This window comes from Diadema setosum, chromosome 4, assembly GCF_964275005.1.
Source record: "Diadema setosum chromosome 4, eeDiaSeto1, whole genome shotgun sequence".
NCBI classification, from domain to species: domain Eukaryota; kingdom Metazoa; phylum Echinodermata; class Echinoidea; order Diadematoida; family Diadematidae; genus Diadema; species Diadema setosum.
In genome coordinates, this window is record NC_092688.1 from 5,956,959 (window position 1) to 5,975,112 (window position 18,154).

Genomic DNA, 18,154 nt, shown 5'->3' on the forward strand with positions numbered 1-18,154 from the left:
CAAACTGGCAATGCTCTCCTTCCTATTCCTGTATTTTCGTTATTTACGGGTCAATTTTTTTCGTTCGAAATGTGAAATGGATGACCATAGAATTTCTCAATAGAATATAAAATTGAAAACTTTAGAAAGGATAGAGAAAATTGATTTCACTTTGAATGGTGTGCCACAGGCAGATATCCTTATCATGCTCTTACATAATACGACAGCTGCTGGAGTCATCAAACCCTGGCTTGGCCTCCAGGTTTGTTACGCCTGAGCAGAAAGTTTATTTGCAATGGACAAATACTTCGACTCCCAACTCCCAAACGAAAAATCTTTAACGAGGTATAGCACCCCACTTTCTTCGTGGAAGTTGGGGTCTCGCCTCAAACGAGGGATTGACGGCATGTGTCTCATCAAAATAATGTATGTGTCTTGATTGAAAACAAAAATGAATAGAAATCTGATTTAGCATGCTCAGTATGAGCAATTTCCCCATTTATCAACCAAATAATTTGCCCTCTATGTATATATTTTTATTTATTCTTTATTTTATTTTTTATTTTTTTTTTTAATCTTTTTTTTTACTGTGCATGAGTGTGTCTTTTGATCTGTAGAGTATGGCAACCCGAGAAATTCCTCGTTTAATTCAGTGTGACCCAAATACCATGACCTCTGGTTAATAGCAGTCATGCATGGTCAGGTTTTCAGAGTTGCATGTTTTAGTTAAGTGTGCAGAGTATTCAAAAAACTTGACATGATACACCCTTTTCCAATGTGTTTACAGAGAGGATGTTGACAAGGCTAGACTCTTGATGGGACAAAAGGCAACCAACATTGTAAGTATTCACAAAGAATTTTCAGTAATGGTGGAGTTACTGCAAGTCATGTTTGTCACGATTCAGTCAGCTTCTTCTCTTTTTTTTTTTTCAGGTACACAATCTCTTCATAAGAGATCTAATGGAATGAAATGTTGTCATAATGGTTTTGTTGATTGTTTTTTTGGTTAATGTGTTGTTTTATGCATTAGAATAAAAAGAAAATGAGACTTTTATATCACAGTATGTACATAAAGCGCAGCTCTTAGTAGTATCACATCTTCTAATGTTCTTTCTATTTTTGTTTAAATCTCTATTGGGTCTGATGATGTATTACACCTGTTGAATATCAGAAATTTGTTGAAATTAATTGAAATGCTATTTCACACCAAATAGTGTAGTGACAGTTATTATGAAATGATCACAGAGTCAGTGTATAACAAAGTTCTTGGAAGTGTCTTGTGTGATCAAAGCAAATTCTCAAGATGTACATAATTTGATATAGAGTGCAGTGGGAATGTCACAAGGAATAATTTGGAAGCATCTGTCACTTTTTACTTTCAGGCTACTGAAGAGAAGCACTCTAGTAGGCGGAGCCTGTTTGGAAAGGGGCAGACTGGTCACTGATGAATGATGATTATGAGATAATAAGAGAGAGGGATAGCACTCTGGTAGGCGGAGCCTGTTTGGAAAGGGGTAGACTGGTCACTGATGAATGATGATTATAGAGAGAGATAATAAGAGAGAGGGATAGCACTCTGGTAGGCGGAGCCTGTTTGGAAAGGGGCAGACTGGTCACTGATGAATGATGATTATAGAGAGAGATAATAAGAGAGAGGGATAGTACTCTGGTAGGCGGAGCCTGTTTGGAAAGAGGCAGACTGGTCACTAATGAATGATGATTATAGAGAGAGATAATAAGAGAGAGGGATAGCACTCTGGTAGGTGGAGCCTGTTTGGAAAGGGGCAGACTGATCACTGATGAATGATGATTATAGAGAGAGATAATAAGAGAGAGGGAGAGTACAATATGTAAGAGAAGGAGAGAAAGAAACATTACAAATGCTGACATGTGTCAGTTGTCCATTGAGGTTACAGTATTTTATTTATATTTATATTTAAAAGAATGAAGATATTGAAAGGATGGGCAATAGAGCAATATATTGCTAGATAGAGAGATAGGTAGAATGGTAGATGATATAGATGGATACACTGCTAGATATAGAATGGTATAGAGATGGATAGGTAGATTATTTTCAAGTGTGTGTGTAAAGAAGAGAGAGAGAATAGGCGTGGTCAGACTGGCAAAAGATCGCGATCTTTAAGATCTCGAAGTTTTGCTAGTGTGACCGCAAACTTCCCGCGAAACTTCTCGCGAAACTTCTCGATCTGTTTGCGGGCGTTGTCTCCAAAGCGCGAGGCCATTGTCATGTTCAGATGTGCATTGTTACATCACAATCACTAGCCAGCAGACGGCGCACTCTTTCTTGCGCGCGTACGAATGGCCCAAACTTCGCGATCTTAAACTTCTCGATCTTTTGCCAGTCTGACCGCGCCTAATGAGTGGGAGAATGGAGAGTGAGTGAGAGAAGGAGAGAGAAAATTGTGAAGAGTGAGTGCCAGAGGGCATTATATCATACCATGTAGACAGGGAAAGAGGGAGGTAATATAGTGATGTATGGATGTTGCATAAAGAATACCTACTGAAAACATTACTAGTATATCTTGCCCAATTAGGACTCACAGTGTCGCGTCATTACATTTCTCAGTTTGTTAGTGAATATCATATTTACGTCAGACGTGTATAAGGTTGGACATAGTTGGCCGGTATGTGAGGATTGTATTTCATGTAGCAGCATGACACAGACTTCTGTGGATGATTTAGTTATCATGTGCAAATAATTGATTAAAAAAAAAAAAAAAAAAAAAAAGCAAGGCTGGTTTCCTATGGCAATAATCGAACAAACTGTGGTGATCTGCTCTGCATGTAGTCCTGGCTTTTTGAACTTTTCTTGTTGGTTTCTACTAGTTTCATACTAAGTCAAGATTTGACAAACGGAATGTAGTCCCTATAGTTCTCACAATATGATCGCTACTTTGGTAATGCAGGTGGTCCCTTTGGTTATTATGAGTGTCACCTGAACAATGTAATAATGAACAAGATATAACTGGTGTTGTTGTTATAGAACCTCTTCAGCCAGTCACATTTTTCTGTCACTGCAGAGCAGCTCAAAATGTCACAGTTGTTTGCATAACTTTGAAACTTTTCATCTGCAAAAGTGGTGACAATTTTATTTATAATGACGGATAAAACAGGACACGATTGTAAGTTAACTTTTTTCCTGAATTCATCATTCTCCCAAAGTATGCGGGCACAGAGTGTGAATTTTCGGGAGTTCATTTTACCAAAGTTTTCACACCTTGTTCTCATTTCAAGAGGCTGTTTTGGATTCCATTTTCTCTGATCATATTTAAAGGGGATGGCTAGTAACTGATCAGTGGGAATCAGTGGGAATGCTGGGGATGATTGTTCCAATCCTTGTGGTATTCATTTAAGAGTACATTATATATCTATTGTTGTGTGAAAACTATTTGCTTCAGAATGGTCTCATATTCAAGTAATGTGCAGTTTAATGTTTCCAGGTTAGCATGCCTGTAAAGTGATGGGGGAATCGTTAACAGGCCGTTAACGCTCGCCCCGTCACTGTAACGTTAAATTACATTGACTGCCACTTTTGCAAAAGATCTGTTAAGAGACAATAAAAAAAAAAAAAAAACTTTTGGTCTTACAAATAAGAAGGGACATCAATAACTGCAACTGTAATGGGAAAGTTGGTATGTGGCAATTTCACCAGGCATTTCAGCTTCTGCATGCATCAGTGGAATGGTGAAGAAGTTCAAAACAAATTTAACTCAATAACAGGGGAAACTTGAAGGCGAAGTGTGCTAAAAACCTGGAGCATTTTTGAAGTCACTGTTAAATTATTAGCAGCTAATTTTGATGTGTCACCTCAGTTTCTTCCTTTCCCATGGCAAGATAGCATGGAACTATGAAACACACACATACACAAATGAATACATTTGTCTAAATGCTGTTTTAGCTAGGCAATTGAAATCTATGTTATCGTACAGTATACTGATATTTAGTATAACTTATCAATATCTATAGCCTGGGACACATAAGTCTCATTTTTGTATGGTATGGATACTATTAGTAATTTGCATAAAGAGATACACATACGATACTCTGAAATTCAATCATGAAATCCCACACTAGGTAATGTTTGTAAATACAGTTATGTAGCTTATGTTTATGTGTACATTCATTTTTTATGACTTATGTATGCCGATTTTTTATGCTGTTGCTAAGATATAGGAATATGGCGATTTATGTAAAAGACATCTACAGATGTTTGTGGTGCAATGTCCTTGTTTTTGTCTAATTTCTTTTCTTTTTGCATGCAAAATAAATTACCGGTATCTATTCCTGTCTTTATGCCTCCGCCACGAAGTGGTGCCGGAGGCATTATGTTTTCGGGTTGTCCGTCCGTCCGTCCGTCCGTCCGTCCGTCCGTCCTTCCGTCCGTCCGTCCGTCCGTCCTTCCGTCCGTCCGTAATGAATTTTGTGGACAAGGTAACTATCAAAACCTGTTGAGGTATCCTAATGAAACTTGGCATGTATGTGTATTAGGGGGTGAAGTTGTGCCTATCAACTTTTGGGTGCACATGCTCAAGGTCAAAGGTCAAAAGGTCAAGGTCAAATACATAAAATTTCACTATTTCCACCATATCTATTGAATGCCTGAAGATATTTTCTTGAAACTTAGTGTATACATGTATTACCCAATCAAGATTCTCTGGTGAAAGTTTGGGTCATGAGGTCAAAGGTCAAAAGGTCAGGGTCAAATACATGAAATTTCACTATTTTCGCCATATCTATTGAATGCCTGAAGATATTTTCTTGAAACTTAGTGTATACATGTATTACCCAATCAAGATTCTCTGGTGAAAGTTTGGGTCATGAGGTCAAAGGTCAAAGGTCAAAAGGTCAAGTAAAAATATCAAAACTTCTTTTTTTTTCTCCGTGCCTTGGAAAATTGTTCAAGGTATCTTCATGGAACATAGTATATACATGTACTGACTGGAAGTGATTATCTAGAGAATGTAGGGTTCATGGGGTCAAAGGTCAGGGGTCAAAGGTCAAGTGCAACACTTCAAAATTTTACTATTTCCCTCATATTTATGCAATGCCAGCAGGGTTATTATTTTTTTACACTTGGTGTATGCATGTGTAACCTAATAGAAATTCTTTGGAAAGTTTTTTTTTTCTTCTTTTTTTGCCTCAAAGGTCAAAAGGTCAAAGATCAAGTGAAAGTGCTGAACTAACTTTTTCCTCCATATCTCGAAGTGGCTCAAGTTATCTTGAAACTTAGTACATATTATGCATGTTCTACCTGAAAGTGATTATCTTATGAATTTTAGGGTCAAGGGCCAGATGAAAATGGTAACAATTTACTATTCAATTCAGAAATTGCACTTTTTCTCCACACCTGTACCTTGAAAATTACTCAATGCCTAAATGTATGAATGGGTCAAAGTCAAGTTAAAGTCCTTAAATCCCTAGATACATGCTCTCCTATTCATTCAATTAAACCTAGGTCAAGGAAGGTGAACATTCAACACATTTGTGACAAACTTGTCATTTCAATATTTTGCCAATTTTGTGAAAATGTAATCACACATTGTCCACATGTACTATCTAGACCTATTGGGAAAATCATGCATTATGGCGGAGGCATACCAGTCGCCAAAGCGACATTTCTAGTTCTCCATACCTTGAAAATTGTCCAATGCATAAACTTATGAATGGATCAAAGTCAACTTAAAGTCCTTAAATCCCCAAATACATGCTCTCCTATTCATCCAATTAAATCTAGGTCAAGGAAGGTGAACATTCAACACATTTGTGACAAACTTGTCATTTTAATATTTTGCCAATTTTGTGAAAATGTAATCACACATTGTCCACATGTACTATAGACCTATTAGGAGAATCATGCATTATGGCGGAGGCATACCAGTCGCCATAGCGACATTTCTAGTAATTTCCATGTAAAACATGGGTTAATTTGTATATTTTGTAAATGAATATAAATATTATGAATATATCAAGAATTACCTTGCAATTTGTAATGTTGTGCATGATCAGTGTTCCGAAATCTCAAAACAACTTTTGATATCTTCTTATCTTTTCTGAATCATACGCTGATAACAATGCATCAGTTTTGTTGATTTTTTTTTAAAGTAAAACAGTAAAAGAAATTCCTGTAGTGTAATTTGAGATAAATCCTGTAGCTCTCGAAGATTCTGGAGATGTTAGCGTCTATTGACTGGAGGGAGCAATATATCTTGAACCAGTTTGTGTTGGTGTGGACAGTGGATTCTCCATGGAAATTATCTTCAGTTGTTAATTCGGGTAATAAGTGAACGATATAAACCACACTCCAATCCACAGTTGTGTACACATGCTGCTATCAATTCAGTGATTTTCGAGAGGGATGGCTCCTGTTCATAGGTTACATGGTTAATTCAAACCTAATGCAGTACCACATTGCACTGTAAATGATGATGTTATGCATATAAACGTTAGGTCTTGTGTTACTTGATACATGAAGGCCAGACATAAAGCTCCCTCTCTTAACGACCTTTGACATCTGCATAGTTTACAGACAAACCAGAGCAGTCGGAACATCATGTGATCTTGCAACCTACTCCAGTATTCATCTCTTCTCTGCGAGGATAAATTTGTTTATTGTGTACAAATGATTTGCATTGTGAATTAATACATGTCCGTGAGCATTTGTAAACATGTATATTTTGCAACTACATTTATTTATATAGAAATGATAATTCTCAACCATTGCAAAAATGAATGACTTTTTTCCCCCCGAAGCCACATGAAAAACAAGGAAAATGTAAACATTGCAGACAGGGGCATACTTGTTTGATTAGAATAGCCAAATGTAGTTTGTCATTTTATTCCAAGACATGGAAACTCCTGATTACTATCCATCACAAGTATGAACATTTGCTCAGTGTCCTTCAAGTGTAAAAGATTTTTAAAGGTGCCATTTAGGATAAATGTATGACTCACAGAAGACAATAAAGTGCCGCAGAATTCTAATGTGATGTTCATGTGCTTGAATGACTCCATTGTCTTATTCATTGATCACTGGGACATTGTGCAAATCATGTCAAAATATTTCAGTACATTGTTAACTTAGGTATCTATGATGCCCATTGGAATCACAATTACATTCAACATCACAATTGTACTGAGATCACAGGATTTTTCTTTTTCAAATTTCTTTTCCCACCCAATGACGTCACTCTTCATAGTTGTACAGTCTTTCTTCACGTTCATGATGAGCACCTTTGATACAGCATGTCAGTCAACCTGCATTACATCATGTACAAATTTCCACAAGCTTGTGTTGACAATGAAACAAAGTCACACTGCCTCAGAGCACACTTATGAATCTCGAGCTCATACAAACTCTTTGTATATCACCATAGCAACCACTCACATCCTTCTCAAAGCAGAGCCTTATAGGGAGACACTGTGAGAAAAATGAGTGAATTTTGAATTATGGCAAAAATAAGCAGTTTCTCCATTTATTTGTCCACAAAATGCACAGCACAAACAGGCAGTGACCTCTCACACTAGAGAAACAAAGAAGTGCCAAAAGTATGACACTCTAATTATAAAAAACAGTACTTTAAGTACAGACATTGCTAATTCAATACGATCTTTGAAAAGCAGGATAAAAAATAATGGGTGTCTGATTTATTGGCCTCCTGCTACTGCATCTGCATTGTTTGAAAAAACAAACACTATTTAAACACTATTCATTCTTATAATGAAACACATTATCAAAATAATGCACTGTATCACATGTCGTACCAATCATATTTAAACTACTGTATACAGAGGCCCCTCAAATTTGTTGGTTACCTGCACAGCTTCTCTGAAAAGTTTTACACTTGAGAGTAATTTGGGCTTAACTTTGCTTTTTTTGGCAGTACACTATACCATCCTCAAACACTCACTGAAATGCTGGAACATTTTACATGAAATCCTTTGGCACTTTCATGAAAATTAATTTAATGTGAAAGGTTAAAACTGGAAACACTGGGCAGTGCAACTTAAACTGATAACTATGTTTCTCTTCAAAACAAGATATTTCAAAGACTTAGCAGAGAGAGTTGGCCCGATACCATTACAGAAGAGGAAATAAAATTGCATCAGGTTGACAACATTTTAAAAGTACATGAGGAAAGATCCATACTTCTTGTCTGTAATATGTGTCATTTGATGGGCTTGGAACTCTTTGGTTGTAGCTCACTGTGTTTGATTTCCCCCTTACAATTGTGGCAATCTTCCACCTGAGAGTGACAAGGCAAACTTCCTAAAAGTTCACAAAAGACTGGTATGAATACCGGTAAAACTACAGGTAGGTAGGAAGGAAATCTTAAAGGAAATGTCAAGTATTCCTGAAAGTTTCACAAAATGAAACGTTAACGAAGCTCATGACATATCGCCAACTTGTCAGAATGTTTGTCCAAAATCATCCACACAACACCTCGGGGGAAAAAGTTTATGTGGACTTGTTTACTTCGTATGTTATTTCATCAATATGGCATATCATTCATGGCACTGTTCTACACTGTGGTGATTAATGACCATTCATGATAATCATCATTATTATTACAAAGCTATTTTTTTCCTCACAATCTGCAGGCACATGATCCTCACAATGCAAAACAGCATTTGCCTTACATTTCAATTTTCAGAACTACTGCAAAAAGATATATCAGAAATTGATTATCAAACAATGTTCCTGTATGGTTTTCATGATGATTAATGTCCCTCATAATCACATATTTATCATTTATTCAATCTCTCAAATATTTCTTAATATTCTGATAATGATAAAAACTTTCTTGTATCTATTGATATGATATACATATAACACTCTTGTGTGTTGCTTCTTTTTTTTTTGGGGGGGGGGGGGACTGACTGCATTTTTTTTTCTTCTTGTTTTTAAAACAAAAATTACCGTCTGTTCAGTTTGGTATCTCGACATCCTTCATCCTGATAAGCTTTTGATATTCTCCACAGAGAACTAGGGATTACTAACAGCTTTTTAGAACATTTCCACGTTAAGAACTACAGATTGATAATCGTTATGTCTCATTTCATGCTTTTTCAGCCTTTAATAATGATGACAACGGTAATAACAAGAACAATCACCAAGACTGATGCATGCAATAGTCACACAAGGCTGTATTCTTTTGGGGGGGGGGGGGGAGACATTGTAGATGTATACTACATGCTGCCTTCTGCTACTCTGACTGTAGTTTACTTTAACAGAAGACTATAAGTCCTTCCTCCCAGCTTTCCATACAGATGAAGCAACTCTTTCATACCTTGTTTTACACCACAAAATATTTGTACTATCAAATCTGTTTATGATAACCAGTTCATGATAATCATCTATCTGTTCAGAAAATTTTGCTTCTGTGAGACAAATATACCTTAAAAAAAAAAATAAAAATAAAAAAAAATGAAACTTGGCTCAGACACCTAGTTGAATGGAAGGCACAATTAAGAAATTGGCTGGAATGCTTCAATACTCTCTTGACAATTTTTTTTTCTTTAATCTGCTTCCTTGATCACATTTGGCTTGAAGTCCGGAGAGACGACACGAGCCAGCTCTTCTGCATACATCTCGTACCTTCCCGTCATCTGAGTATGGTATCAGAAAAATGCAAATCTTCTGATTATTATTATTATTATCACTATTATTATTCGGCAATTCAACATACATGTACAATACAAGCGGACATAATTACAGACAGAAAATTGTATTACATGATATAAAATCTTGATATCTTGATATCTTGGTACAGCTGTATATCTTGGTATCTTTCAAGGTCAACAAATTTTTGCTCTGACAAAAGAAAGTGATGCTGGATTCAGACCGCTCCAAAGATGCATATTTCTTTATTCTTTCAATGATTTGTGTATATGTGTGTGTGTGTGTGTGTGTGTGTGTGTGCGTGGTGTGTATATTTCAGCACAGTTACCCCTCCTCTACTGTAGAGTACAAGCATATAATGACCAAAGAGCCAAGAAAAAAAAAAAAACATTTTGTGATATGAAAGAAATGATTACACACATTACACCAAGCCTCAAAATCAACAAGTATTGGCATACCCATACCAAACAGCTGTAAAATGTGCTGAAATCCTGTCAATGTCAAGGAAAAAAATCCAAAAAGAGGCACACAATAACGTAGATTTCTTTGTTTGTTTGTTTTTTCCTTTCAGTACGATTCTACAGTGACCAACTGGAATGATGATAATAATATTTTAGTACCTTGACCTTTGTTCTTTACCTCATCCATATTTAGCTCAAGATTAACTTCAAGAATTCACTGGTATCACAGACAGTACCCTAATCAAGTGTGAACAGCAGCCAGTCATACTTCGTCTTTAGGCGCGGTCAGACTGGCAAAAGATCGAGAAGTTTAAGATCGCGAAGTTTGGGCCATTCGTACGCGCGCAAGAAAGAGTGCGCCGTCCGATGGCTAGTGATTGTGATGTAACAATGCACATCTGAACATGACAATGGCCTCGCGCTTCGGAGACAATGCCTGCAAACAGATCGAGAAGTTTCGCGAGAAGTTTCGCGGGAAGTTTGCGGTCACACTGGCAAAACTTTGAGATCTTAAAGATCGCGATCTTAAACTTCGCGATATTTTGCAAGTCTGACCGCGCCTTTTGTCAGTGATTCATCAGTGGCAGGTTTTATTCAAATTTAGGGATCTCTTCAAACTACAGACAGATATGGTGTTGTGCACAGGATCAACAAGCAATAAACTGGTAAACATCTCAGACCTGTAACTAGGATTTTTATGGGAGGTTTAAGAATTAGAAAAAGGGGGAGGGGTGGTTCCTTAACAATTTTTTTTCTTTTTATTTTTTATTTTTTGTTGCTCTGGCAAATGGGGGAGGCTCCGTGGAACCCCCTAAACCCCCTCCCCCCTTAGTTACAGGTCTGTAGCTTGGGAGAATTTGAGCACCTCTGGTACTCTGGTGTTCACTTTTACGTGACATCAGGGAAACGTTTTCTTTTTCGTTCATCATGAGGGGATGGGTCGAGTGCAACTTTTGTAGGACATGTACCTGAAAGGCCCACTTGTCCTTGATCTGTCTGATGAGGTTGAGGTCCACCTCAGTGACATGCAGACCATCTCTGGTTCGGGAGAGACCCTGGATGGTACAGAAGCAAGGAGGTCCTATATCATGTAGCTCAAGGATCATCGTCATTATTATCATAGTCATCGTCGTCGTCGTCGTCATGAGAGCCTAAGAGGCATTCTCATCAAAAGTATCATCATCACCACCATCAGCACTGTCACATCCATCAAATCCTCACTGTTTATAAAATGAGTTTCAATTTCTCTCAGTTTCTCCGGATTGACTCGACTGCCAAATAAGATTTTTTTTCTCTTTTTTCTGAGGGGAACTATATGTCCACATCTATTTACGTTATAAAAGCCACATGTCCATGCATAGCTCCCAACAAACATGCCTGTACAAGATTCCAATATACATAAATATGGGATGATAAGTTACAAAAACCAACAGACTTACGGGCGTTCTGCTTCCATCTGGGGCTGCAACATAGCTGGTTCCTATGGACAGACAGATTAAAGCCAAGAAAGTTTTCTAACTGGTAACATACATAGACAAGTCAGAAGATACATTAGATCTGCAAACACACACATACACAAAACCAACTTTGCCCCCCCCCCCCCCCCCCACACACACACACAGATTCATCATGGGATAGAATTAATAGAGTAATCACAGCTCCATCAAATTACTACACAAGAATGAATGGATGACTCCAATGCAAAGTGAATACATGCATACACCTCTGATGGCAATGGAATGAAAACAAACATACAAAGACACTGCATACATGAAACTTTCCATGAAATTTGATAATCCTGAACAGAAAACTGTAGAAAGAATATAATGTTGAGTACAATTGTGACCCACTACAACAAAAGGATCCAAAAGTCGGGAGGACAATTTTCTGAAAACGACATGACATTATTCTCTTGCTCTTCCACTTCAATTTCATATATAACATGACTCATGAAAGTACTCTGTTGCGGAGATATCGATGATTTTATTTGCGCATATCGAGTGGCTTAGGAAATCAGCGTTTCGAGAAAACCGCCTTTAAAGTTTTCCTTCCGATGCTATCATGATCAGACAGTCTTCACCGCTTGATAAAAGAAGGTATGATCTTAGCAACCTCTACAATGTTCATTCAAGCTTAGCGCCAGCGGTCTATGCACGACCAATCGGTCTATGCACGACCAATCAATAACCAAGATGCCACGCACTGACCAATAAGATCACTCCCTTGTTGCTAGGGGCGCAGTCTAGCTGCAGCGCTAAATCCAAATCTTCGGACACATTTTGTTCCGTTGAACATGTTGAAAGTCAGAAAACCATGGCCCAGAAAAACACTATTTTCTTGCCTTTCCTTTGACCATTTAGCTTCGAAATTTCGGCAGATGATAGATGATACATTAGACTACAAAATTATGCAAAAAACAGAAAACCGATAGTTTTGTCCGATTTTGATGATCTGACTACAAACTCGATTTTCTCGGCTCAGCCGTCAGCGACTTTAGGATCCTTTTGTTGTAGCGGGGCACAATTGTATTTCTCAAAGGATATATTTCCATGAAAAATACAGCTTCTTTGTGAAGAATTGTCATTTTGAAATAAGTCTGTAAATAGCAATACTAAATTTTTTAAAAATTACACAAATGACACGGAAATCAATAACTCGGGGAGCCTGCAAGGGGATAATAATAATAATAATAATAATAAAGGACATTTATGCTGCGCAGCTACTATAATAATATACGCCACTGCGCATTACGAAATAACATACATACAAGAAATTCAAACAGAAAATACATTACTTCAAGAGATGACATTTTAACCTGACCTTAAACTCATTAATCGTAACTGCTTGTCTTACAAACAAAGGGAGATTATTCCATAATTTTGGTGTAGCGTACAAAAATGCCCTGTCACCAAGAGTAACTTTTGATTTCCCCAATGGATATTTCAATAATGTTTCAATAATAATGTAAAATGTACATGTATAAGACATAAATGACAGAATTTCCCTAACTTCACTTTGCTAGCAATCAAGAGCTCAAAGTCAACTTACCATAGAAATGTCCAAAGTCATGGTGAGCTATAAAAAAAAAAAGCAAACAAATAAACAAAAATCAGAAGTAATGAGAAAGATGCACATACCAATACATTTACCATCACTTTTAAAATTCTGCTGGCCGCACTCACATGAGTCAACAGTAAAGAAATTTATGACGTCAGCAAATGAACTGAACTAGACCCCGTTTACAGTGCAGGGCTGGGCCAAGCCCAGCCTCAATTGCGGGGCCGCGGCCGAGACCACCTCCAGAGCATGGCCAAATGCGCGGCCAAGTTTGGCCTCGCATTTGGCCTTTTGTGCGTTTACACTGAAATGGAGGGCTCGGCTGCGCCGCACATGGCCTCACCTCACACTGTAAACGGGGTCTTATATACCAGGTTAAAACGAATCACATGTCAACACTGTATTACAGTTTCAAGGCCACATTTCTTACAGCTGGACAGACAATTTATGAAGTTCATGCAGTTTAAGATGCTTGTTGATACATCAGCGGTTAGTTTGCACAGTCGCGACTGTTCTAATCTAGGGTCCCAGACCATATTTTTGCCAACTGGACACACAGGGCAATTTATGAAGTTGCATGCAGATTTTTATGATGCATAATGTAACATTTATACATGTACTAGTCACTTTGCACATTCCTGACCGATAAAATGTTTTCTCATACTTTGTGTCCAATCAATCATCTCTATAGGGTTCTACACCCAAGATGAAAACTGTGAGCAAGTCACTTTCTTACGACACATTTTTGTGCTTCTCTGAACCTGTGTAGACCAAGTTGCAAGACAAGTATGCATACCCATTTTTAAACCACCTAGTGAATTGGCTGATCTTACCTTTCTTTCCATCTCCAGATGTAAACTCATTAGGAAAGGACTCCTGGAAAAATAAAGCAATATTGAAGAATTACCATAATATTGAAGAATTACCGTAATTACCGTAACAGATCCATCGTCTTTGATTACCAGTATGATACTACTATCCTGCCATAGGCCATCTTCACATTCATAGACCTGGTGTGGCTAAACAACTACAGAATCTCAACCCATCCAAAGCTTGTGGCCCTGACCAACTTTCTCCTAGATTACTCAAGCTTGTTGCTGAAGAGATCGCACCAGCACTAGCATTTCTTTTCCAGCAGAGCATCAACACTGGAAAGGTTCCATCTGACTGGAAGTACGCCCTTGTAACACCTGTCCATAAATCTGGTGATAAGTGCATCCCTGGGAACTACCGCCCCATATCATTAACATGCATCTGCTGCAAGGTCATGGAGCATGTCGTGCTTAGTCACATCTCCAAGCATGTTTCTAGGTACAACATCTTCGTGAATGAGCAACATGGATTTCGCCAGAAGCTGTCCACCAACACCCAACTTATCTCAGCAACACACGATTGGGCACATACACTCCAATGCAGGGGACAGACAGATGTGGCTTTTCTGGACTTCCAGAAAGCATTTGATCGTGTCCCCCACTGCCATTTGGAAACCAAACTAAAATTCTATGGAATCACAGGGGATACACTCCGCTGGACAATGGCACTGCTATCTGATAGGCAACAGGCAGTAATTGTCAACGGCTTCAGGTCATCATGGCTGCCAGTGACATCAGGAGTGCCCCAGGGATCCGTCATAGGACCAGCTCTTTTCTTACTCTACATCAACGACATTACCAGTAACATCCAATCTACTATGTGCCTTTTTGCTGATGATAGTGTTATCTATAGGGACATCCACTCAGAAGATGACAACATCTCCCTTCAACATGATCTTGAGGTCTTATCCACCTGGTCCAAAGTCTGGCTTATGTCATTCAATGTGAAGAAATGTGCAGTGCTTACCACTACAAGAAAGCGTAGACCCAACATGTACAACTATACACTACTGTAAAAGTGGATATTTTCGCGCGACTAATTTTTCGCGCTAGGCCGGGTCAGTTAAGAGTTTCGCGTGTTTTTAATTCCGCCGAATCAAGACATAACGCACAGGAACGTATGGCAAGCAAAAATATTCGCGTGTTTTTATTTTCGCGCTAGTTGCTGGTTGCGCGAAATGCGCGAAAATTTCAACACTGCGAAAATTTCCACTTTTACAGTATGCAATAAATCCATCCCTAGAGTTGACAGCTACAAATACAAATACAGGATGCTGTAATTCAAGAGCATCTTTTACTTGCACATGTATCACATTTTAGTTGTACATATCCTGATATAATCACATGCACCATCACATACTGCCACTGCACCAACCCATCCCAGTCTAGCTGTGCTTGCAGCTGCTATAGGGATTACTCCGTCAAGACTCAAGACTCAAGAGCCCTAACTATACTACATATCAACCGCCGTCTTTTAACCCGTTTGTCACATATACGCCGTAGCCGGACTGCTCAACATTTTGCAGTGCACAGACACAAGATTGTTGATGGCCATTTCTGATTATTATTATTGACATTAATGTGTCATGTTACACATCATTCATTTGAAAGCTTATGGTCTAAACTTTCATTTTCCATAATAATCTGAGTGAGGGCGCACTTCAATTTTAAGTAGGATGAACTCTTATGTCACATAATTATCAATGCAGGGCCAGACTTATTTCTACATGTTACCACCTCATTTTTCCACACATGAGCTTGCATCACAAAAAGGTCTCATACTAGATGTAATAGAGAATTTATTAAGCTTTCAGATGGTATGATTTTTTTTTCATCAATAGCATCAGTACCGGTACTTTTCATTTTATGAACAAGTCTGTGGCAATTACAACCTAGATTTCACACATTTTGTGTAATTTCTGATTTTGTGAGTGATGTTGGCCTGAAAGTAGACAAAGCGTGTTTGTATCTTGTCAAGCTGAAAATATACATTGAATTGTGTTTTTTTTTTCTTTCAAATTTATATTAATCTTGTCCTATGAATATAATGCCATAATGATAAGATAATCTAAGGATAAAAAATGTTATTGAAAATATTCAGACGTTGGAGTGTCCATGCATTCCAGTTGATCATCATATGCTAGTCTACGACTTTCTGCACTTTCCTTATTGAAACAGAATTAACTATCACAGCAGTCATTTTCTTTATGATAATAAAACCTGCATTGAACTGAAGTTTCGCATAGTGACGGTTTCATCATGTAATACATGTAATAATAAACAGTCAAACATACCCCAACATCAAGACTGTACAGCTTCAGGCCGCCAGCAGGAAGCTACTGTAACCCTATTGCTCCTTACACCTGCCCCGCTGGCCCCGGCTAACTAGAGACCCATTGCACTGATGTTAGTGCCGAGTAAACAGTTGCAACTGCTGCACCGAATGTGCAGTGTTCATCTATTCTTCAGATCATTTATGAGGCCGATATTACTGAAACTATACCCCTTCACAGAATTCAGAGATGTTGAAATCCCTAATCTGAATGTTTTCACTTCATGTTTTACTATTTTGACTTAGATGAAATAGATGAGTAATGACCCACGTGTACGATCTTTTCATCGCTCGCGGCGATCTCTATTACAGTCCCACATATACAGATTCGTGTAAGTTCTCCACACATGGCAAAACTGTACACAATACATTGCAGTCTGAATGCAAAAATACTTCGAATCGAAAAGGGAACAACGGCATTTAGAGCGGGATTTTCTCAATCACGTTGGTGAAGTTTTTTTTACGTGAATTTCAGTGTTAGATATTCTTATCAAGCAAATAAACATTAGGCGGTCGATGAGTCAGTAGGTCCAAACATACACTCTGCAGAACTTAATTTCTAACGTTTATCACCAGCAGGCAGCTCGGCAGTATTCCTACTGACTGTGTACTTCTGTATCATTTTCCACTCATATCTCGAATCAACATACCGTATGACTTCGCAGCATGTTTTGTTTGAAATAGCTCTTCATAGTGAAGTTCAAAACTGTTTCTGAAACGGACCCTTATGGATACACCCCAAAGAGATTTGATAAATATTTACACCCCAACACTTGGCAACAGCCCTATGTGCCTATTCTAATGCAGCTGTTAATGTTTTGGTTTAAACTGGTTAACAGTAATATGTCAAAGCATGGACCTGTCCATGGTCAAAGATAGCGCATGCTTTGTATAATTTTCAATATGTTTTATCGGCGAGGCAAGAAAATTCGATGACATGGGTAATTAGGATAAAAGAAATATTTAACAACTTAGGTCTTACTGCAATTTGGAACAGCCAAGCATCACATCTCACTTTAGCTGGCTTCAAAAGTTTAGTTAGTACCAGATTAAATGATATTTATAAACAAGAGTGACATAGTAATGTAGACAAAAATTCTCAATGTTTAAATTATCGAATTTTTTAACAGGATCTTCATTTTGAAAAGTATTTTCGACACCTAAATGATTCACAGGCAAAAATTTTATGTAAATTCCGTTGCGCTAATCATAAACTGCCAATTGTTTCTGGAAGATACAATCAGATTCCAAGAAACGAAAGATTTTGTACCCATTGTAATGAAGAGAAAATTGGCGATGAATTTCACTACCTTTTTCAGTGTAGACTCTTTAATGAACAACGAAAGAAATACTTTAAAAAAATATTTCTGGAAATATACCCAAACACTATGAAGATGGATCAATTATTTAATTGTCAAAAGAAAACAGTCCTTTCCAATTTAACCAAGTTTTGTAATCATATAATGACACATGTTTAGATTATTAGTATTTTTTATCCTTTTTGCAAATACTACATGCCTTTTTTTACAGGCTGTGCCTTCTTTACAATTGATATATAACTTATTTGTCTTTTCACTCTCTCCTCCTTTTTTCTTCCATCTCTCTACTTCTTCTTCTTCTCGTTCCCGTCTCCATATTTCCTTCATTCTTGTTCACTTAGCGTATGAATTCATTTCCGTATGTCTTTGCGTTTTTCTTTTTTCTGTTTCAATTTTTCTTTTTTTTTTTCCTGAACCAAAAGTCACTCGTATATCTTTTGTTTATTCACCAGTCTTGTGTCCTTCTCACTCTCCCTCTTCACCTCCATATCCCT

General features: G+C 37.7%; 2 protein-coding genes across 2 annotated transcripts in view; one reads left to right on the forward strand and one right to left on the reverse strand.

The window, feature by feature from the left end:
- LOC140226798 (bridge-like lipid transfer protein family member 2) overlaps positions 1-1,455 on the forward strand; it is a 59,633-nt gene extending 58,178 nt beyond the window's left edge. The window contains exons 63-64 of the mRNA XM_072307222.1: positions 767-818; positions 1,362-1,455. Of these exons, the coding sequence (XP_072163323.1) occupies positions 767-818; positions 1,362-1,424 (115 nt within the window). The 3' untranslated portion in view covers positions 1,425-1,455. The remainder of the gene's footprint in view (positions 1-766; positions 819-1,361) is intronic.
- Positions 1,456-7,456: 6,001 nt separating this feature from the next.
- Positions 7,457-18,154, reverse strand: part of LOC140227531 (beta-ureidopropionase-like) — a 37,621-nt gene continuing 26,923 nt past the window's right edge. Inside the window, exons 10-14 of the mRNA XM_072307932.1 lie at positions 13,971-14,013; positions 13,129-13,155; positions 11,520-11,560; positions 11,049-11,135; positions 7,457-9,606 (exon numbers count right to left, since the gene is read on the reverse strand). Coding sequence (XP_072164033.1) covers positions 9,517-9,606; positions 11,049-11,135; positions 11,520-11,560; positions 13,129-13,155; positions 13,971-14,013 — 288 coding nt within the window. The 3' untranslated portion in view covers positions 7,457-9,516. The remainder of the gene's footprint in view (positions 9,607-11,048; positions 11,136-11,519; positions 11,561-13,128; positions 13,156-13,970; positions 14,014-18,154) is intronic.